At 44.0% G+C, this 19,301-nt stretch overlaps 2 protein-coding genes across 7 annotated transcripts in view; one reads left to right on the forward strand and one right to left on the reverse strand.

The window, feature by feature from the left end:
• Positions 1 to 12,230, forward strand: part of DNMBP (dynamin binding protein) — a 112,301-nt gene extending 100,071 nt beyond the window's left edge. For 5 of the 6 annotated variants that reach the window (XM_073240555.1, XM_037001229.2, XM_073240557.1 and 2 more), the window contains 8 exons: positions 25 to 155; positions 1,209 to 1,313; positions 2,973 to 3,101; positions 4,202 to 4,534; positions 4,906 to 5,085; positions 6,350 to 6,548; positions 8,614 to 9,161; positions 10,594 to 12,230. In XM_073240555.1, the coding sequence (XP_073096656.1) occupies positions 25 to 155; positions 1,209 to 1,313; positions 2,973 to 3,101; positions 4,202 to 4,534; positions 4,906 to 5,085; positions 6,350 to 6,548; positions 8,614 to 9,161; positions 10,594 to 10,779 (1,811 nt within the window). In that variant the 3' untranslated portion in view covers positions 10,780 to 12,230. The remainder of the gene's footprint in view (positions 1 to 24; positions 156 to 1,208; positions 1,314 to 2,972; positions 3,102 to 4,201; positions 4,535 to 4,905; positions 5,086 to 6,349; positions 6,549 to 8,613; positions 9,162 to 10,593) is intronic. The other variant, XM_073240556.1, reaches the window with a different exon arrangement.
• A 4,491-nt stretch (positions 12,231 to 16,721) lies between these two features.
• The window catches only part of ABCC2 (ATP binding cassette subfamily C member 2), a 56,903-nt gene continuing 54,323 nt past the window's right edge, over positions 16,722 to 19,301 (reverse strand). Inside the window, exons 31-32 of the mRNA XM_073240559.1 lie at positions 18,423 to 18,617; positions 16,722 to 17,814 (exon numbers count right to left, since the gene is read on the reverse strand). Of these exons, the coding sequence (XP_073096660.1) occupies positions 17,685 to 17,814; positions 18,423 to 18,617 (325 nt within the window). The 3' untranslated portion in view covers positions 16,722 to 17,684. The remainder of the gene's footprint in view (positions 17,815 to 18,422; positions 18,618 to 19,301) is intronic.

Raw genomic sequence — 19,301 nt, forward strand, 5'->3', positions numbered from 1 at the left:
CTCACCGATTGACTCACTCCCTAGTCCTCAAGTACCGAAAGGGCGATGAAGACAGCCTGATGGAGAAGATCTCCAAGCTGAACATCCACTCCATCATCAAGAAATCCAATCGCGTCAGCAGCCACCTGAAGCACCTCACCGGCTTTGCTCCACAGGTGAGGTTCCTGCCCTCGAAGGGGCGGTACACTGACAGCCTTTTGAGGCTCCCTAGGGCAGCCTGCTTGGTGTCGCTGGCAAGGTTCCCCTCTTAGTACCGCCTCTTGTTTGCTGGCTGGCAGGTACAGGACCCAGTCCTGTGCCAAATAGGCCCCTTCCCTGAGGCTCAGACCAAACCCTTTTTGCCAGCATGTAGCTGAAACTCCTGTTTCCTTCAGTACTGTGGTGTGGACCCTCTGCCTGTGCCTTGGTGAGCTGCTCACAGTGTGTGCAAAAGCAAATCAAGAAGCCAAATCAGTCACTAAATAATAGTAATTGGGTTTTTAAACACCTACAAGGAGCTTATAATCTATTTGGGGAGACAAAATTAAACTTATAGACATACTACGCTAAAAGGGATTGAAGAGATCACCATAGCTCTACACCCTGTGTCACAAATAAAAAATGTGATGTCCAAGAAATAGCTTGGAAAAAGCAGTTTATTGACAGTGCTGAGAGTACATCTGAAGTCCTAGACTTCCTTCTGTACTGTATATATGATACAATTATGGAAAATTCCAGCTAGAAAATAATCAGTTGCTAAGTTTTGCAGTTTGTTCTCTACACACCACAGTACTTAAGAAAACAAGACTTCAGTGGGAGTAAGCATCCCACTGTGAGTAAGTGGGAGTTGCCAAGAGGTTTAGTTTGAGCCTTAAGGGAAGGGAGCAGGTTTGGCACAGAGAGAGGGGAGGATGTACAAGCGTGGTGACCACACAGGCAAAGGCACCAGCTTGTTACAAAGGCAAATGGCATCCGGAATGGTGAAGAGAGCAGGTGGGCCGAGGGAAGATTTCCACTGGAGCTGAGGAGGTGAGGCGTGGAGGCAGGCATTGCACATTGATATCTTCCAAAATGACATAGATGTGTTTAAATTCAACTCAGTGTGATTCAGAGAAACATCAAGGTTTTAAAATGTAAGCAAAAGATGTTTTTAAGAAAGATACCTTTGCCAGTAAAGTAGATCTGGGGAGAGTGCAAATCTGGTAACAGCACTTGTTTATTTTGAACAGATAAAAGATGAAGCATTTGAAGAAACAGAAAAGAACTTCCGAATGCAAGAAAGATTGATCAAATCTTTTATCCGAGACCTGTCTCTCTACCTCCAGCATATCCGGGTGGGTAAAAACATTGCTCTAGTTAGAACCACATATTACGAATTCTCTGCTTTCCCACTTACCCAGCATATTGTTGAATGAATGTTCAATAATCTGGGCTCAGATGGCCATTATGCCACTGCAAAGACACCTTCTAACAGTGTAATTTACTAACGTTTGTCTGTTGTCTCTGTCTCCTCCCTGAGACCCCTCATAAAATGTAGCTCCATGAAGACAGGGAGTTTTGTGTTTTTTGATGGCTGACTCGTTACCACTTGCAGAATAAATAAGCGAATGCATAGTAAACTCCTGACTTATCCAGCAACCATTTGATGGGCAGGTCAATTTGGTTCTGGCTATTAACCATAGAAATTGAGGGGGAAATACTGAACAGTTTCATGACCTGTCAAAATGAAAAGCCCCGAGAAATAAAGTTAGATGGATCAGCTGTAGAGAGAGAACTAGCAAGAAGTAAGCAGAGGGACACTGACTGTATAATTTGGTATCTACATTGGCATGTGTACTGATACATTAGGACTTCACAACTTCTCTTCCAAAGAATGTAAGAGGACACAGTCTTTTATGTTAGTTCTCCCACTTGGGAGGAATTAGACAGATTACTCTGTTTATCCTTCTAACAAAATACTGGCTGTATCTATATGTGCAGATAGAGGACTTAAAGATAAGAGGTCTACGAATATAAAATAAAATAGCACACTGGTCTTTGAGACACGCATTTTTTTTTTTGCTCAGGGACTTCATTTACTCTCGGACTATATTAATCAAAATTTAGATTTTATTTGAGTTAATATCAAAATAATAGGCATCCCCTAAGTAAAACTAATGAAGGCAAAAATCCAGCATTTTTCCAAATAGCCAAAGAAAACCAGCCTGGGGTTTAAAAACTGTCAGGGTCAGTCAGGAGTTTACTGTGCATTCACTTATTCATTAATTCCACAAATGAGAATTGAGTCAAAATTGAGTAAAAAACTGCTGCCTTCATGGAGCTTAAATTTCATTAGGGGTGTGGGAGATGGAGATAGACAATAAACAAAGTAAATTACATTGTCTGCCAGGAGGTATTTTTGCAGGCAGCCAGGAAAGCACAGAGCGAGAACAGCGAGGGGCGGCTGGGTCCGAGTGCAGAAGGCGGGGCTGTAATCGTGCGTGGGTGGTGGGCAGCTGTCTTTGAGAAGGTGATAGCGTGAGCTCAGACCCGAAGAAGGAAAGGTGGTCGTTCATTGTCGTCATCCTGTGGGAATCCTCTTGGCTCTAATTTGATAATTTACTTCTTGATAAATTAAGAAACCCTCAAATGAGTGACACAGGGAAATGCTGAAGAGCTGATAAAAGCCCTCACTGAAAGGATGTTCTGGGTTTAGCTATCTTAATTGTAAGCAAAATAGACTTTAGGCAAAAAGTATTACTACAGACAAAGAGGGGTCATTTTGAAGAAAAGAAAAAGCCCCCACCAAATTTTGTATAGTTAAAAGTCTTAGACTTTTCTCTGTGCCCTGTCAATCATACTTTACAAGAGCATGCTTACTTCAAAGCTAAAGTACTACACCAGAGAGAAAATGTTAAATTGTGGAATCCTTTTGTCCCAGACTGTCTATCTGGGATGAATGATGAAAGCTAGGAAGTTCTGTGTGATCTTACTGTGTTTCTAACTGGCTCCAGGAATCAGCATGTGTGAAAGTGGTGGCTGCCATGAGCATGTGGGATGTGTGCATGGAGAAGGGACACAGAGACCTGGAGCAATTCGAGAAGGTGCATCGCTACATCAGTGACCAGCTCTTCAGTAGTTTTGTAAGTGACTGTCTTCGACCTGCCTTTCATAGGCCGGCCCTCTTCCCAGCCCGCTGTCTCACATCCAGGTCACGGGAAGTTAATTCCACAAAGACACACTGTGTTCATATCAAGGTTGTATATTCAGAACATGACTTTGAATTAGTTAAAGGACGGGTAGGACCTGTATGTATTTGAATGGCTTTTTTATAGCTTGTATCAGCCTAGTTTCAGGGAACAAAGGAAAACTGAAAACTTTAATCTGGCATTGCTGTGGATAACTCTGAGCAAAAGAAAATGACTATAGAGTAATAATTTGAAAAGAAATATTTGGGAATAGTTAAGAGGCTGACAAACAGATCTTTGAGATGGCACAAACTATAGCAAAAGAACTGAGGCCAAATTGCTTGGGAAATTCTGAATGAATAAATACAGGATTGTTGGTCTCAAGTAGGAAGTAGCGGGTGGGGTTTGCTCATTTCTTGGAGATCTCTGGGAGGCTTGAGGCTAAAGAATTCATGTGTACTTGAGGAGCTCTTAGTGTTCCTATAGTAACATGTTGTTAGAAGTAATTTAGTAAAAGCCTGTTTATGTTCTTCATGAGGTCAATACCCTGCCCTCAATGTCTGTCCCTCTTGAAAGAATTAAAGAAAAATCCTTTGAAAAGTGAAAGCAGTTATTATTAGCGTTAAGGGAATGTGAAAGTTTCTCTGCCTCAGGTTTATGTAACAACTAAATCTTAAGTTAAATTCAAGTTGTCTAGACACACACATAAGTGATATCAGATAGACCGTCACATCTGGTTTGTAATGCGAACATTCATGCGTGTCATTTAATGTTATCACCTGTGGCTGAGGTGGGATTAATATGTTTGGTAAACTCTTGGTGTGTGTGCCAGTTGTTAGGTGCAGAGTTACAAATTGAGACACTTCATAGAAAATGTAAGTCCATCTGGGGTTGGGTAAGTAGAATGCTATTGGGTCTGCGTGGGTTTAGTTTATGTGCTGGGAGCAAAGCAGCTGGTACAGGACATGTAGCAAAGTCAGCCTGCAGGGTGTTCTGGAGAACAACAAATACAGGGTCCTAACCAGCTGAGCAGTGTGCCCTTCTCGTCCCTACAGAAGGAGAGGACACAGCGGCTCGTCATCTCTCCCCTGAATCAGTTACTGAGCATGTTTACAGGGCCCCACAAGCTGGTCCAGAAACGCTTTGACAAGCTCCTGGACTTCTACAAGTGCACAGAGCGGGCTGAGAAGTTGAAGGATAAGAGGACTCTGGAGGAGCTGCAGTCGGCCCGGAACAACTATGAGGCCCTGAACGCCCAGCTGCTGGACGAGCTGCCCAAGTTCCACCAGTATGCCCAGGGCCTCTTCACCAACTGCGTCCACGGCTATGCCGAGGCCCACTGCGACTTCGTGCGCCAGGCTCTGGAGCAGCTGAAGCCCCTGCTCTCAGTGAGTCCCCTGCTCTCCTGGGGAGAAGTCGTCTCTGAAGTTCTGGGGTTTTCCCGGGAATGCACACAGGGTGTTTGAGAAATTATTTGGATTAGGCAGATTAAATATGTCATTAGATCAAGCCTGTCAGGAATGGGAATTCTTGATCTCTAAATGGTGCCCTGAAACCTGTGGCTTTTCAATAGCTCTCCCTGCACCCTGCGCCGTCCCTGGAAGAGCCAGCCCTCGCCGGCTGCAGTGTGGCTCACCTACACAGAGGGAGCTGCAGCTGAACGTCAGCTTCCAGCTGGTTTTAACGAGACCATTAGTTCTGGGGTCTTTGATCTGTGTTCTCTTCTTTCCGCTCTCTCTGCTCTTCCCGTGGACTCCAGTTACTGAAAGTCACTGGCAGAGAGGGAAACCTTATTGCTGTCTTCCACGAAGAGCACAGCAGGGTTCTGCAGCAGCTCCAGCTTTTCACCTTCTTCCCAGAGCCTCTTCCAGCTGCCAAGAAACCATTCGAGAGGAGATCCATGGACCACCAGTCTGCCCGAAAGCCCCTCCTGGGCCTGGTGAGTAGAGAACTGGTGGCTGAGGGTGTGACCTCTGGAGCTGACTGCCTGGGTCAGATCCCGGTGCTGACACTTACTGTGTGTCCTTGAGCAAGTCGCTTACCCTCTGTTCCTTGGTTTCCCTGTCTGTGAGACGCAGGTAGTAATTAAACCTACATCACAGAGGTCATGAGGTTAGAGGAGTTAATGTATGTAAAGCACTTAGAAATTGCCTCACATATAGAAAGCACCATACAAATAAGTTATCACTATTATTAATATTGATGGAAGTAGTTCTGTCTCTGCAGATTCACCACATCATAGGAATTTAAGTATTTTGTGGTAAGTGGAGAATAAAGGCTATGACTTCTCGTCTGTCGTGGCTCACTTGTTCATTCATGCAGTGTTACCAGGCATCACCCATGTGCCTACTACTATTGATAGTGACCCCCGGTAATTCTCACACTGGGTATTACTGCAAAATGCCCTCAGAAAGCATTCTTGTTTCTTAGTCTATACAGTGAAAGGAGTTAGTAAACGACTAATATTAATACTTTGATCAGTTAATTACGGGAGCTGATTTAAAGGTAAGTTAATTCTGCCAGGCCTCCCTCTTTTTTATCTTATCTTGAGAAAGTTAATTATCTGATGTACTACCAAACAGTAAATGGCTGACTGCTTTTTTACCTGGAGTTATATTCTTTTTGAACTCAATTCTTCCATATTTTGAAAAGTAGGGTGAGCTACACCAGATTCTAGGGGGTATAAATCTAAGAGACTGCTGATTTGTCTTTGCTTACAACGTTTTTGCCCCATATAATCCCACAGACATTAACTTACATTATCTTCAAGCAGGGAAGCAAATTTATCATGTTACTTTTTCTTATTTTTATGAGTATTATTTGTTCTACGGATGGGAAGGCAAGAATAAGGGATATCTCAGTTGTTCAGGTTCACCTGCCATAATGTAAGAGGACCTGGTGATATTACTGAAGATACTTTGATGCTTTAGTTAGCCATTTAGTCACATTTTTTTGTCACAAGATAACCGATATAAAACTAAACATGTGTTAAATTTTCTTAATAGCTGCCAAAGCACCACAACATGACCTCAGAGATGTCGCTTTTTGCCCAGCCCCGTGGACTCACTCAGGCATGAAAACAATGGCCGCATTGCCATTTAATGTTATCTGGGATTCTGACCGTGTGGCTGGATTCGATAAGGCTGCTGGGAAAATGGCCGGAGAGGGTTTTTGCTGATAGTGTTTCTTGTGTTGCCTTTCAGCCAAGTTATATGCTGCAGTCTGAAGAACTCCGGGCCTCCCTCCTGGCAAGGTATCCCCCTGAAAAACTCTTTCAAGCAGATCGGAACTTCAATGCTGCTCAAGACTTGGATGTGTCACTTCTGGAAGGTGACCTGGTGGGTGTGATCAAGAAAAAGGACCCCATGGGCAGTCAGAGCCGCTGGCTGATTGACAACGGAGGTAAGAATGTTAGCCATCAGGTTACTGTGACTCTAACTGAGGAAAAAGTGACTAGGCTATACCTGAATCCTATCTAGGCCAGGAAAAAAAAATGCATGAACCTTTGATTAAAGGGAAAAATAACCTGTAGAGAGTACAAGGCTCAAGTCATTACTGAAACAAAACCTGTCTTTGTTTTTGTTTTTATAAATTCCAGAGGAGCCTCCTTTACTTACCTTGCCAGATCATCCCATGTACGGGCAAGTAACTCCTGCCCAGTGGGTCTTGTGCCCTCCCAGCCTGGTCTCAGTAAACCACCAGAGAAGCTGCCCTTTTCCAGGTTCTGTAAATATGTTTTGTTGTGTGTGAATTTAAAACCTGTAAGAAAGGATTTTTTTGTTTGCTGTTTGAATTTTCCTCCCAGAGTAAATAGTTTTCTGTCGTGAAACAGTTTTCATGACTCTTTGGAGAATAACTTTTAAAACAGCTCACAGCTTTTTTTCTGGCAGGGTTAGGGTTGGTTATAGAATTTAAAGAAAAGTACAAAGAATACTGATCTGTAATGCTTTATCCACAATTCCAAAATCTGAAAAGCTCTGAAAAACAAAGTTTATGTTTTGTTTTGTGTTTTTCCCCAGAACTCCTTTGCCAAAACCGGCCCTGATCTGAATGCATTTGGTGGCACATAGCTAAACAAAGTGATATGAGTCTATTTATAATTGTTACTTAACCCTGAATGGGTCTGACTGTGGGGTGTTGACTCATACCCTGCTGGAGGTGTTATGAAACACATAGTGTTATATACCTGATGACCTTTGCCAAATCCAAAAAAACCTGAATTCAAAAGACATCTGGCCCTAAGCATTTTTGATAAGGAATATGGGCCAATATAATAAATACTGTATCACACTGCCCAGAACTAAAAATTGTAACATTTCTTAGTTTCTTTTAAAATTATGTTGTGGATTTTTTTCCTCCCTCTTCTACCCCTGCTTACCCAAAATAATAGAGATTGGAAGTGGGAAGGGAAGGACAAAGGCTGGAAGATCGTTTGGGATGGGCAGGAGAGAGCCACTGATGGAGTCATAGAAGAGCTAGTGAAGATCCAAGCTGTTCCAGAAGCGGCACCATCTTAGGGTTTTTATCTGCTTGATCCTGATAAATTGTATAGCAAGATGCCCACAGTATTAGGATCAGCTGTTAGACCTTCTGCCTCTCATCATCTGCCCAGAGGATGCCCCCCACCCCCACCCCAATCTACTGTCACATTCAGCAGATGTAACAGACATGTGCCAGCAGTTTTTTAACAGGAAACTAATGATTTCCTGTTCCAGACAGCGGTGGCCCTGGCTCCTGTGGAGGCCACATTCTCTGGGTCCCACTCATGACAGATATTCTTCCTTAATATATAAAAAGTTTTCCTGTGGATTAGGGGTCTCAATCTCTCATTTATATTTAAAAGTTATAGGTGAGAATTCTTCTATTATCATCTTAAGCAATTTATTAAAGTGAGCGTGTGCTGTGCATATGTGATATGTATATTCTGACTAATATAAACCACTTCCTACTCTCAGCCATTCTCACAGTCTTTCCGTGGCATTCACAGACCAGGGGCAGACCTTCATGTGTTATAGGTGGAGAAAGGCAGGGAGCCAGAGGTGAGGGGCTCTGGCACCATCAGGATGCGTTCTAAAATTCCGTTTGACCACACTCAGTGTGTTTGGACACCTCCTTAGTTAAGTCTCCCCTTAGCATTTGTTCCCATGATCTAGATGCCCTGTTCAGTCTTCTTCATAGGCTCATTCCCAGACGTGTGGTCGTTTCTGTCCTGTCCTCTTGATTTCCCACAGGCCTCCTTATCACTCATCTTTATGAGGTGGTAACAAGAGGAACTGGCAGGTAGCCACCGAGTTTCAACTCTGCCTACCCACATATATCCTGGGATTGACTGTCTCATCTGTCTTAGCCCTGGACATCTTATTTTGTGTCTCTCACTATTGCCCTAGCATTCAAGCTATAGTTTTACCTCTTAACTCCCCTTCTCCTTCCGCTAAAAGCTCTTGGTGTTTGATTTTCCTTCATGTAGTCACCAAAGGCTTTGTGTACAGCTCCTTCCTGAAGCCCTACAATGCTCGTCGCAGCCACTCTGATGTCTCCGTCGGCAGCCACTCCTCCACCGAGTCAGAGCAGAGCAGCTCCTCTCCCCGGTTCCCACGGCAGAGCATCAGCAGCACCTTGACAGTCAACCCCAGCAGCATGGCTGTGTCCTTTACCTCAGGGTCTTCCCAGAAACAGCCTCAAGATGCATCTTCCTTGAAGGAGCCTGACCAAGGAAGTCTCAGTGCATCCTTGAACTTGGGTAGTGCAGAGAGCTGTCCTTCCAGATGCCCTTCAGACCCAGACTCCCCCTCCCAGCCCAGGCTTTGGGGCTCTGCAGATGCAGCCAGAGACACTAACCAGCCCGCCCCAAGCCTGAGGAGTTGCCGAAACCCCAGGCATCCCGAAACGGCTGGCTACTCTGTACCGGGGCGAGATGGGCAGGGTAAAGATCTCATAAAAGGGTGTGCAAGAACAGCCCCATCTCTGGAAGATAAGAATGAGGAGCCAGAAAGCAGTGAGGCAGAAGGCAACCAGGTGAGTGCTGCCCCGTCACCGGGGGGAGCAGGTGGCGTTGAAGGAGCAGACAGTGCCCTTAGAGGGAGCGGGAGTCAGAGGCGGGCCTGGGGAGTGACCTGGAGATGAGCTCAGTGACGGACCTTAGAAAGCAGTAAGAACCTCCCTGCTCTAAGGGCACGCCACGCCACGCCACACCACGCCACACCCTCCGGTCCTGCGGCTGACCCTTCTCGGGCTCTTTCTGGGCCCCCTCCGCTGTGTCACTGGGCTTTTATGAGGTGTTACAATGAAAAGCTTTTCTACTCTTCCAATCCGTAATTCTTCAGTTGTGTAGTCTGCTGTAACCCATCTAACTTAGTTTTTTATTCAAATAGCTGTATTTTTTCCTGAGAAGTGAGAAATAAAATTCTGACTCTTTTTCAGTTATTCGCATTCTTTATGTAATGGCTTGTTATTGTCTTATGAACTTGAATATAGGCTTTGCATCTTGGACATTTTAACCTACATATTTTAAAGGCACCTACAAATTTACAGCTGAGGAATCTGGGGATCTCCCCGTGCTGCCTTTGCTTGCTCTTGCAGCAGTGGGTTTCTGTGTGTCTCATAATGTCTGTCTGTGACCTTGTCCCGCCGGGGTTGCCTTTCTGAGAGACTCAGTCATGTCCTGGGTTGTTGTTCTCTGCCGAGCTCTGGGTTCCCAAAGACAAGTTTTCACACCAGATTCTCAGCTCAGACTTTCCCCACCACATTCCTCAGTGCCACAGATGAGCACCGTGCATGCCTATTTCTCTCTGGTGATTCTGTCACTACCCACTGCCCAGATCTGTGGACCATTCTAGACATGAGGGGGAAAACGGCCCATTCCAGCTTCTGAGCTCGGTTCTAGCCTCATCGCCCATCCCCCTACCCATCCCTGACCAGGCCCTGCATCCCAGCCCTCAGGGTGTCTTCATGGGCCGCAGGGAGCTGCCTCCTGGTCACTGGGCACTGCCCTTGCTATTGTATCTTTGTTATTGGCACCCTGAGGTCATTCTCTTTTGCTTTGAGGTTAGTTGTGTGTTAAATTCAGAAATTCTGTGTTTGGCTTATGGAAGGGCATCCCCATGTCTCATCCGGCTTCCATATTAACTGAAGGTTCCTTGTTCGCTTCACTCTGAATGAGTGAAAAGGAGTGAATCTGGTGTTCTTAGAATCTGCCCTGTGCATTATGGTAGCCACCAGCCCTGTGTACCTGTTTAAATTGAGCTTAGTTAAAATGAAGTAAAATTAAAAACTAAGTGCTCCCATCTCACTAGCCATAATTCAAGTGCTCCTTAGCGCCATGTGTCTGGGGGCCACTGTATTGGATGGTGCAGGTTTAGAACATCCCATCACCACAGGGAGTTCTGTTAGACAGTGTTGCTCAAAGCATTTTTTTTGTTTGCCAACTCATGTTCTTTCCCACACACAGGTCTATTTTGCTGTCTATACCTTCAATGCCCGGAACCCAAATGAACTGAGTGTGTCAGCCAGCCAGAGACTCAAAATCCTGGAGTTTAAAGATGTTATGGGAAATACAGAGTGGTGGCTAGCGGAAGTTAATGGGAAGAAGGGCTATGTTCCATCCAGTTATATCTGCAAATCTGAGTACACCTGAGCCTGCTCTGCCTCCCACTCAGCCTGCGCCTTCACCTCCCTTCTGAAGGGTTCTGCCGGCCTCTGCAAGGGACACAGGCCCTGTCTGCACCGCTTAACCGTGGCTCCACAGGGCGCAAGATGAGTCTTGTTCTCCTCCACTGGGTTGTCAGCCTTGATGCTCACTAGAATTTCTAGAACTGGAAATGGACTCGGGCTTGTGATTCAGTGACCACGAGGAGAGCAGCAAGTCTCAGGGTCAGCCTCTGGAAATGAGAAATTTCCAATCAGAAGACCAGGATGCTATGTCTGCTAGAAGCTGTGCGACAGCAGCAGAGGGTGTTTGCGATAGTTGTACTGTGCTGAGTTTGGGGTGGCCTCATGTTCCATGATCAACAGGAACTGACCTGAATGAAGAGAATGAAGAGAATTACCTGGGCGCCCTTTCAGGCTGTGCCCCTGCCTTTGGCAAGGAGTTTGTTGAGATGGTACCAATCTCATGTTTCAAAGCTTCATGTCAAGCACAGACAGACAGACAGACACACACACACACACACAATTTCTAAAAGTTCCTAAAATACTACCATCTGTAATCTTTTTCTTGTTTATTTACTGCATCTCCCCAGATTGGTTATGCAAAATTCAACCGCTTTCTTTTCTTTTTAAAGAGCATTTAGGGTCTTTATATTCCTTTGACCTTCATCTGAAAGGTTCTCTTCCCTTTTAGGTACAGTTATCTACACTTTTCTGACCATCATCTCTACTTTACACCATCTATGCCTGATAATCTCTCCTGGCTCTCTCTCCTGCAACACAATAAATGGTAGATTTTCCTAGGAGCCCAGGATCAGAGCATCAGCCTTCCATTAAAAGGAATTGTGCTGCAATGAGCTGAAACCAGTCCAACCTGGTGGAAAACTAGATGTCTTTCCTTTCTCCATCCAACCACACTACCATCCACAGATGCAGAAACCATAACATATGTATCTTATTTGAATTAGGATAAGCAGTCCCAGAAGTAGCTTGTCCTAGACTTGGAAAGAAGCATTTTCTGTTCCACCACTAACCTCCATGCTTAGAGACCAGAGTCTAAGCTGGACAGATTCTAAAGTGCCTGGCTGTACCTCCCTCTGGCCTCAGGCAGATACCTATTAATCCTTACCTGAACAATCTCCCCCCTGAAAGTTCTTTTCAAGCAGGGCTGCCCCAGATATGAAGCCTACCTTGAAACAGGGAACCAAGAATTATGTCCTGAGAAAAGGAAGTAAGAACAGCTTTACAAGCCACTGCTTCCCCAGGTGCACCTTCGGCCTTAAAATCCTGATGAATTGGGAGATACCTGTGTATGCCTCAGTCCCCCCGTGTCCACAGGTTGGCCAGACAGCAGCAATATGAGTCCCTTGTGAATAGTGTTTATATTGAGAGATGTTTATATTTAAGTAGTTATTTTATAAATAAAAGCATTTCTAAGGACCATGAGTATGTTTCCTTGATTTCTCTCCACATTTAGCTTGAACCTTCTTGGATTGCTGAAGGTACCTTCTTGACAATTCAGTGATGCCCAGATTCCAAGAAATAGAGAAGCTAACTGACAAGTCAAAAATTTATTTTGTCAAATACAATTTCAGCAGAATTACTGAATACTCAAAAAAATGTTTGTGCTGTAGACGATTGCTTTATTTTAAGCCATTTTATAACTAAAATCATTAAAAGGATTTGTGCTGCAGTGAGCTGCAGAGCAGAAGAGCTGAATTCTCTAAGCTGGAATCCCTAAGAGAGAAATATTTATCTGATATTACAGATGTGGAAACTGGTACACTAGAGATTAACTAACAAGATCCTAGAGTGGCGGCTTCGGTGGGGCAGGGGCTGGGAAGGGGAGTAGCTGGACACTGGGAAAGGGGCACTGATACTGTGACAGTGAAGCAGTTGCCTGATACTGTTAAGTGATAAAAAATGTCAAACAGGCTCTAGGAAGGAAACTTACAGGTCAGCTAAGCCAACTCTTTTATTTTATGGACTAGGAAAATGGAGTCCAATGGCATTTTTGACTTGACCCAAGTTATAGATCAAATTTTTGATGGATCCTGAATTTAAATGTGGGTCTCAGACACCACAGCTGAGTCTTAACACCTTGTTCTGGAGCCAGACTCTGGCCTCAGACACCCAAGAGCTTTGTGACCTTGACAATTTACCTAACTCAGGCTTTAGTTCCCTCATTTAAGCAGAGATGATAATACTACCCACTTCATGGGGCTGTTGTAAGGGTTGAATGAGTCAGTACATGGAGAGTACTAGAACAGTGCCTGACATGTAGTAAACAGTAGACTGAGGTCTGAGTCAAGAAATTTAGATTTGTTGAGTGGGATAATAAACTAGGTTCTTAAGCAGATTGTCTGTTTTAGGAAAACTAACTGGTAACAGGATGATTTGGGAGGACAGATCAAAGGCAAGGAAATGTAATTATTGGGAAAACGTTAACTGATTTGGGCATAAGGTTTCTTACGAATGGAAAAAAGGAGCATCTTATAAAGAAAATGAGGAAGTAATGGAATCACTGGCAAAAGGGAGATCATGGGGGATGGGTGCAGTTTACAACAAAAAGAAACAAAGTTTTGTTTTAAACATGGGATGTCTGCTAGGCCATGCTCCTTCAAGTGTGGCCTTCAGACCAGCAGCCTCACCTTTACTACGACCTGGGAGCTCCCCACCCCAGGCCTCCTGGCTCAAGTGATTGGTGTGCACCTTAAAGTTTGAGGAGCATCTTTCTAGGCAATTTTTTTCTTTTCAATGGAACTTCTTAAAAAGTTGGAAAAGTAAGAGTTACAAAAATCAAGGAAGGAAAGGGTGTCAGATGTTTAAGACAGAACAGAAGGAAATGTTATTAAAATGTCCAAATCTGGTTTGCCTGCGTGCTTCCTGTCATGGATTTCTCCCTTTCCTGTCTGGAAGCAGCTCTTCAGTCACGCCAAAGAGTCCTGGGAGAATGGCGTGCTGGTGGGAATCTGTCATCACCTACAATATGTAGGTTTCTGGCCTCCCTCTCAAAAGATAATTATGAGAACCAAAGAAGATCATCTGCAAATTTTTGTGCACTGTGAACTCTGGAAGTCTGTGGTTTTAATAAGGATTGAATTTTGTGTCACCCTGTTTTAATTAATTATGAAGCTGGGACTCTGTTTATATGGGGTTTGTTTTAGGCTGGGGAATACAAACAAGCCCTTGAAGAGCACAGTTGTGCAGTGAATTGCTTCACTAGCAGAACCAAGAAACCTCAGGATGTATACACACTATTATTCTAAATCTCTCTGGATGCCACATACAACTCAAAGGACTGTGCACTCTCCCACCTGTCAGTACATCACATTGATGCAGTGTTTCCCGGCATTCATTTGCCAGGTGGGGCAGACAGTGCCACAGAGTGGGGATACTAATCTGTACTCCGAGGCCCTGCTTTATCTCACCCAGCCCACTGAGCTATAGTAGCATTTTGCATGTATCAAGAAGGGAGTTTTCCATAACACATTGCAGGCTTTGCAAACTACACAGAGCTATCTATTCCTTACCACCACTCGGAGGTGACGCTGAAGGAGAAGAGCGCCTTCCCAGAGGTGGGTTCTGGTGGTATGGAGAGAGCAAGCACTCTGGTTAGGGCAGCAGCAATGTGTTCGTTCAGGAAACATTTATCAGGGGTAGACAGGCGCGTGTGTCCTGTGCCGCAGACCTTGGAGTCTGCAGACTCAGCAGGACAATGTCACAAGGGACCTGTGTGTCCCATGACCCAGATGTGTGTCATGATTTTAAGCTGGGCTTAACAGATGGCAGAATCCTCTTCAAATTCAAACTACAGCAGGATTCAGTGAAGATCAGTGAGCTGCCATTGAGCCAACTACAGTCGGAGAATATTGGCCACTTTTCCAGAGTTACTTGGACTTACAGTATTGTATGTTTCCTATTGCTGCTGTAATAAATTACCACAAACTTGTGGTCTAAAACAACAAAAATCTATTATCTTACAGTTCTGGAGATCAGAACTTCAAAATCAGTCCCACGCACTGGGCAGAAGTCAAGATGTCAATGAGGCTGGTTCCGTCTGGAGGCTCCAGGGGAGAATCTGTTTCCTTTTCCAGCTTCTAGAATCTGCCTGCATTTTCGGCTTGTGGCCACTTCTTCCATCTTCAAAGCCAGCAGCATAGTATCCTTGTGTCTCTTTCCATTGCCACATCATCTCCATTTCTCACTATGACTCTCCTGACTCTCTTACAAGGACCTTTTGATCGCACTGGGCGCACTGGGATAATCTCCCCATCTGTCTCCTTGATCACATCTGCTCCTTTTGCCCCTTTTGCCATGTAAGGTAAATTTTCATGGGTTTTGAGGATTATGACATACATGAGCAATATGGGGGACCTTTATTCTATTTACCACAGGTATAAAGCCACATGGAATTTCATTTCTGAGGATGGAAACATCTAGTCCAGACTACACTGGTGACTGTGGAGTAGGGGTCAGCAAACCTTTTCTGTGAAAGGACAGATAGTAAGAATTTCATGCTTTACAGGCCATATAGTCTGTCACATCTCTTCAGCTGCCATTGTAACACAAAAGCATGCATAGATAATACAGAAAAAAGTGAGTATGGCTGTGTTCAAATAAAACTATAAAAACATCAGGCCAGATTTGGCCCATGAACCATACCCTTCTCGAGGTGCAGCTAAAACAAAAGGATTCAAAGTCAACCATTAGCATTGAAGTCAAATATGCAAAAAAATTAGGCTTTTTGCTGGGGGAAAAATGGAAGGCTAGGCAAAGTATGATTGGTTTATGAAATTGGAACTGATAAATTTATCTGCCAGACATATATTCATGGGCCTGGGAGGTGTCTATGATGCCAAAATGCAAACCCTGACACACCAGGTCACAGTTTACCTGCAGAAGGGTGCTAACAAAAGAGCCAGCAGGCAAGGGTATGAGCACTAGGTGGCAAGGGAGACATCTGTACCTAGACGTACCACCAGTGGACACCTCGACAATCTCTACAGATGGATACCAACAAAGTTGTTTTCCAGAGAGGAGCAAGTTGCTCTGGGCTTAAATAGCAAATGAATGTCCCAAAGACTGCTGCTTTGCCAGAGTCCATCATTCACAGTGGAAGCCAGGGGCACGTGGATCTGGCTTCAGTGCCAATGGTTAGAACAGCCAGATGGCTATCATGGCCAGGACCGAGGTGATGATTCAAGAGGTTAACAAATGTGGTGACCAAGGCTTGATTGTTTGAGTTGAAGAAAGGAGCTCTATATGGTCCATTTTTTAATTTAGTAAGAACCAGACTACTCAAATTTTTCTTTTCTTCCTGAAGCTATTTTATGGCCATTTTATCCAAAAGAAATGCAGCCTTACATGTACTCCTGTTTCTTCTTTTTCTACTTCTCTCCTAAGTAGTTGCTTTCTTCACTGCAATAGGTCACTTCTATAGCATAACCAATTACTTGCAAATGAAGTAAAGGGGATTACTATGAGAAGAGAGTATTTTTTACAGCCAGTTGTTTTATGTATTTTTATAATCTTTTGCTTAGTACCTTTAAGCAATCTGAAGCCTTTTAAGAAATAGTTTTGTGTCTCTGTGGAAGAGTAGACCCACACTTAATAGTTGAATATGGTCTTGGTTAACTAAGTCTAAGTTGCAGCAGTTTAGAGATTTAAATATCAATGTTTATACAATACTGTTTGCTAATTTTTAAAGTCTTGATCAGTGTGCATGTGTGATTAAATGTATGCCCATCCTATTACCTAAACGGAACAAATTTCTTCAGAGGGTGTTTCAAAAGGTACTTATTCAAAATTAGCCAAGGCAACATGTCTATCGCTGACTTGATGCTAGGTCAAGGGGAGGACTCTCCCTTGAGAATGTGTAAACCGCAAGTGGCTCTTGCAGAGGACTGTGATCTGACATCACACTAACTGTATGGTTTAAAAGCCCTCAGTGGAGAATTTAATTCAAACTGGGTCTGGGTAATGACCCCGGGTGACAGGCAGAAGCTTTCACAATTCCATTCAGGAGTACTCAGTTCAACTCAGGCCTCAAAGAATGTACACAGATAAAATGCTAAGGGAAGTGCACAGCTCACAGTAAAAATTCAGAAGACATGCAAGGAAATAAAACAGTGAATAGAACCCAAAGAAACCTCCTACTGAAACCTCAACAGGACTAGGGAAATACAAATTAAAACCTCCATGATAAACTAATTCATACTGATCAGGTTGACAAAAATGTTTTACAGTAGCATTACCTAGTGTATACAAATGTATGCATATCCTCATTCCTACAGTATATGCTAAGACACTCTTACACTTGTGTCTCAGGCATTATGTACCAAAATGTTTATAGCAGTATTGTTCATAATGGGAAGGAAATAAAACCCTAGAAATATCCCTAGTGCTGACCAACATTAGACTGTAGTGAATTCACACACTGCACACTACAGAACAGTGAGAACAAACCAACCTCAGTGAGTGCATCAACATGGACAAATCTCAAAAATAATACTTAAAGTCGTAGAAGAATACATGCAGTATAAGGCCATTTACATAAGTTAAAAAAAGGTACACATTGTTTAAGGATACATTCGAAGTGCTAAAATTGAAAAGCAAGGGGATAATTACCACGAAATTCAGGGTAGTGGTTATCTCGGTGGGCGGGAGTGGCAGGGAGGTCTGATCAAAGTGAGATCGTTGGTGGGGGCGGGGTCTGATGTAGCTGGCAATAATCATTTTCTTGACCTGGGTAGTGGGTTCATGGTTGTTCATATAAGATCCTCCTTTAAAATGTACATTTTACACACACTTCCATATGTATGATACATTTCACAAAAAAAATTAAATAAGGAACGATCCTTATAGTCCTTCTCTAGTCCTTGGGATATGCTGTCAGAACGTTGTGCTGGTCACACTTTCAATGCCAGCTTCTTTGGCCATATAATAAAAGGGGCCAGGGTTTTTCAGCAGTTCTTCAGGGCTGCCATACTCTACAATCTTCCCATTGTCTAGAACCATTACTCTGAAACAAGGAAGAGAGAAATAAGTCTTAGCAGCATCTCAAATCTTGCCATTCATAAGACTTACCAGGACTAAGCTGTGGTCTATTCATGCACACAGTGTGCAGAGCTAGGGAGCCAGATGAGCCACGGCTGTCTGCAACAACCTGGGAGCTTTCCATGCGGAGCATCAGACAGTGGAATCAAGTAGTGGAAGAACACATGCAGCCAAGAGTCCACTTACATACGATTTTCTTAAAATAACATTGTTTAAGGGAGCCTACCATCCCCAGTCTCTAAGATTACTGACAATATCCCTGAGTTGAAAGGAACAGAAAGCATCTAGTCATTGTACAGGGGCCGCAGCTGAGACCCAGTTTGATCAGGAAGGTCTGTGGTCAATATCTGCCACTCACATAAATTTCCAGTTTTACCCTCATGACAATTCCTTTAGCCCTGTTGGCTTTCATTAAGTTGATGTCTAATTTTGGGCAAATCTGAATTTCCTGGCCTCTGTTTCTTGGTCAGTAAAATGGTGGTGATTACACCTACTATAAAGTATCTCACAGCTGATACCACTGCTGTTTGCCATTACTATTGACAAAGCCCCGCCCCGTCCAAACCCACTCACTTGTCACTGTCCATGATGGTGTGCAGCCTGTGGGCAATGGTGATGGTTGTGCAGTGGGAGAATTCGTTTTGAATGGTCATCTGGATGAGGCGATCCGTCTCTAGATCCACTGCAGCGGTGGCCTCATCCATGATCAGAATCTTGGATTTCCGGAGTAGAGCCCTGGCCAGGCAGAGTAGCTGCCTCTGCCCTATGCTGCAGCCAGTGGAAGAGACCGAGCATCAGCCCCTGAGGACCAGGGCATGACCGGGGCAGGGGGGTGGGGCCCTCATCCTGGGCCAGAACAGACTCCTAACCCCTCCTAACTGCCCCAGAATGCCTCCACTTCTCCGCTGGCTGCTTGTTGTTGCTGTGGGCAATGTCTTCCAGACTTTCTCAGGTGATTAGAAGACCCTCCACAGGTACTTAATTAAAAATTCATATTTTGGGGCCCCAGCCTACTCAATCAGAATGGGAAGGAGCCCAGGAACATGTATTTTTAATAAGCACCCCTGGTGATTTTCATGTTTAACAAGTTTGGGAAACAGTAGCTCAGGAATAGTTCTTGGCATTTGGGTACAGTGATATCCCAGTATATCAACAATTCCAAAACAAGATGAGATGTCACCAAGTTCATCAGCAGTATTTGACCTGACACCATTAATGTAGGGTGACATTGCACCAGAATGCCCCAGGGGCATTTCTTAGTGGCTTTAGCAAATCCATTCGTTATTTTAATGTGTAATTCTAGTCTCAAGGCTAATTATCTGTTCAAGGCCCTCTGCCTTTATTAGAGACATAGCTATCTAATGAGCATGATGTCTTGGTGTGAGATGCAGTGTATGTGGAATTCAAATATGACTTTAAAATGCAAATTGTTTTAATTTGCTAAAAGCCAGT

The sequence above is a fragment of the Manis javanica genome, chromosome 7 (assembly GCF_040802235.1).
Source record: "Manis javanica isolate MJ-LG chromosome 7, MJ_LKY, whole genome shotgun sequence".
NCBI classification, from domain to species: domain Eukaryota; kingdom Metazoa; phylum Chordata; class Mammalia; order Pholidota; family Manidae; genus Manis; species Manis javanica.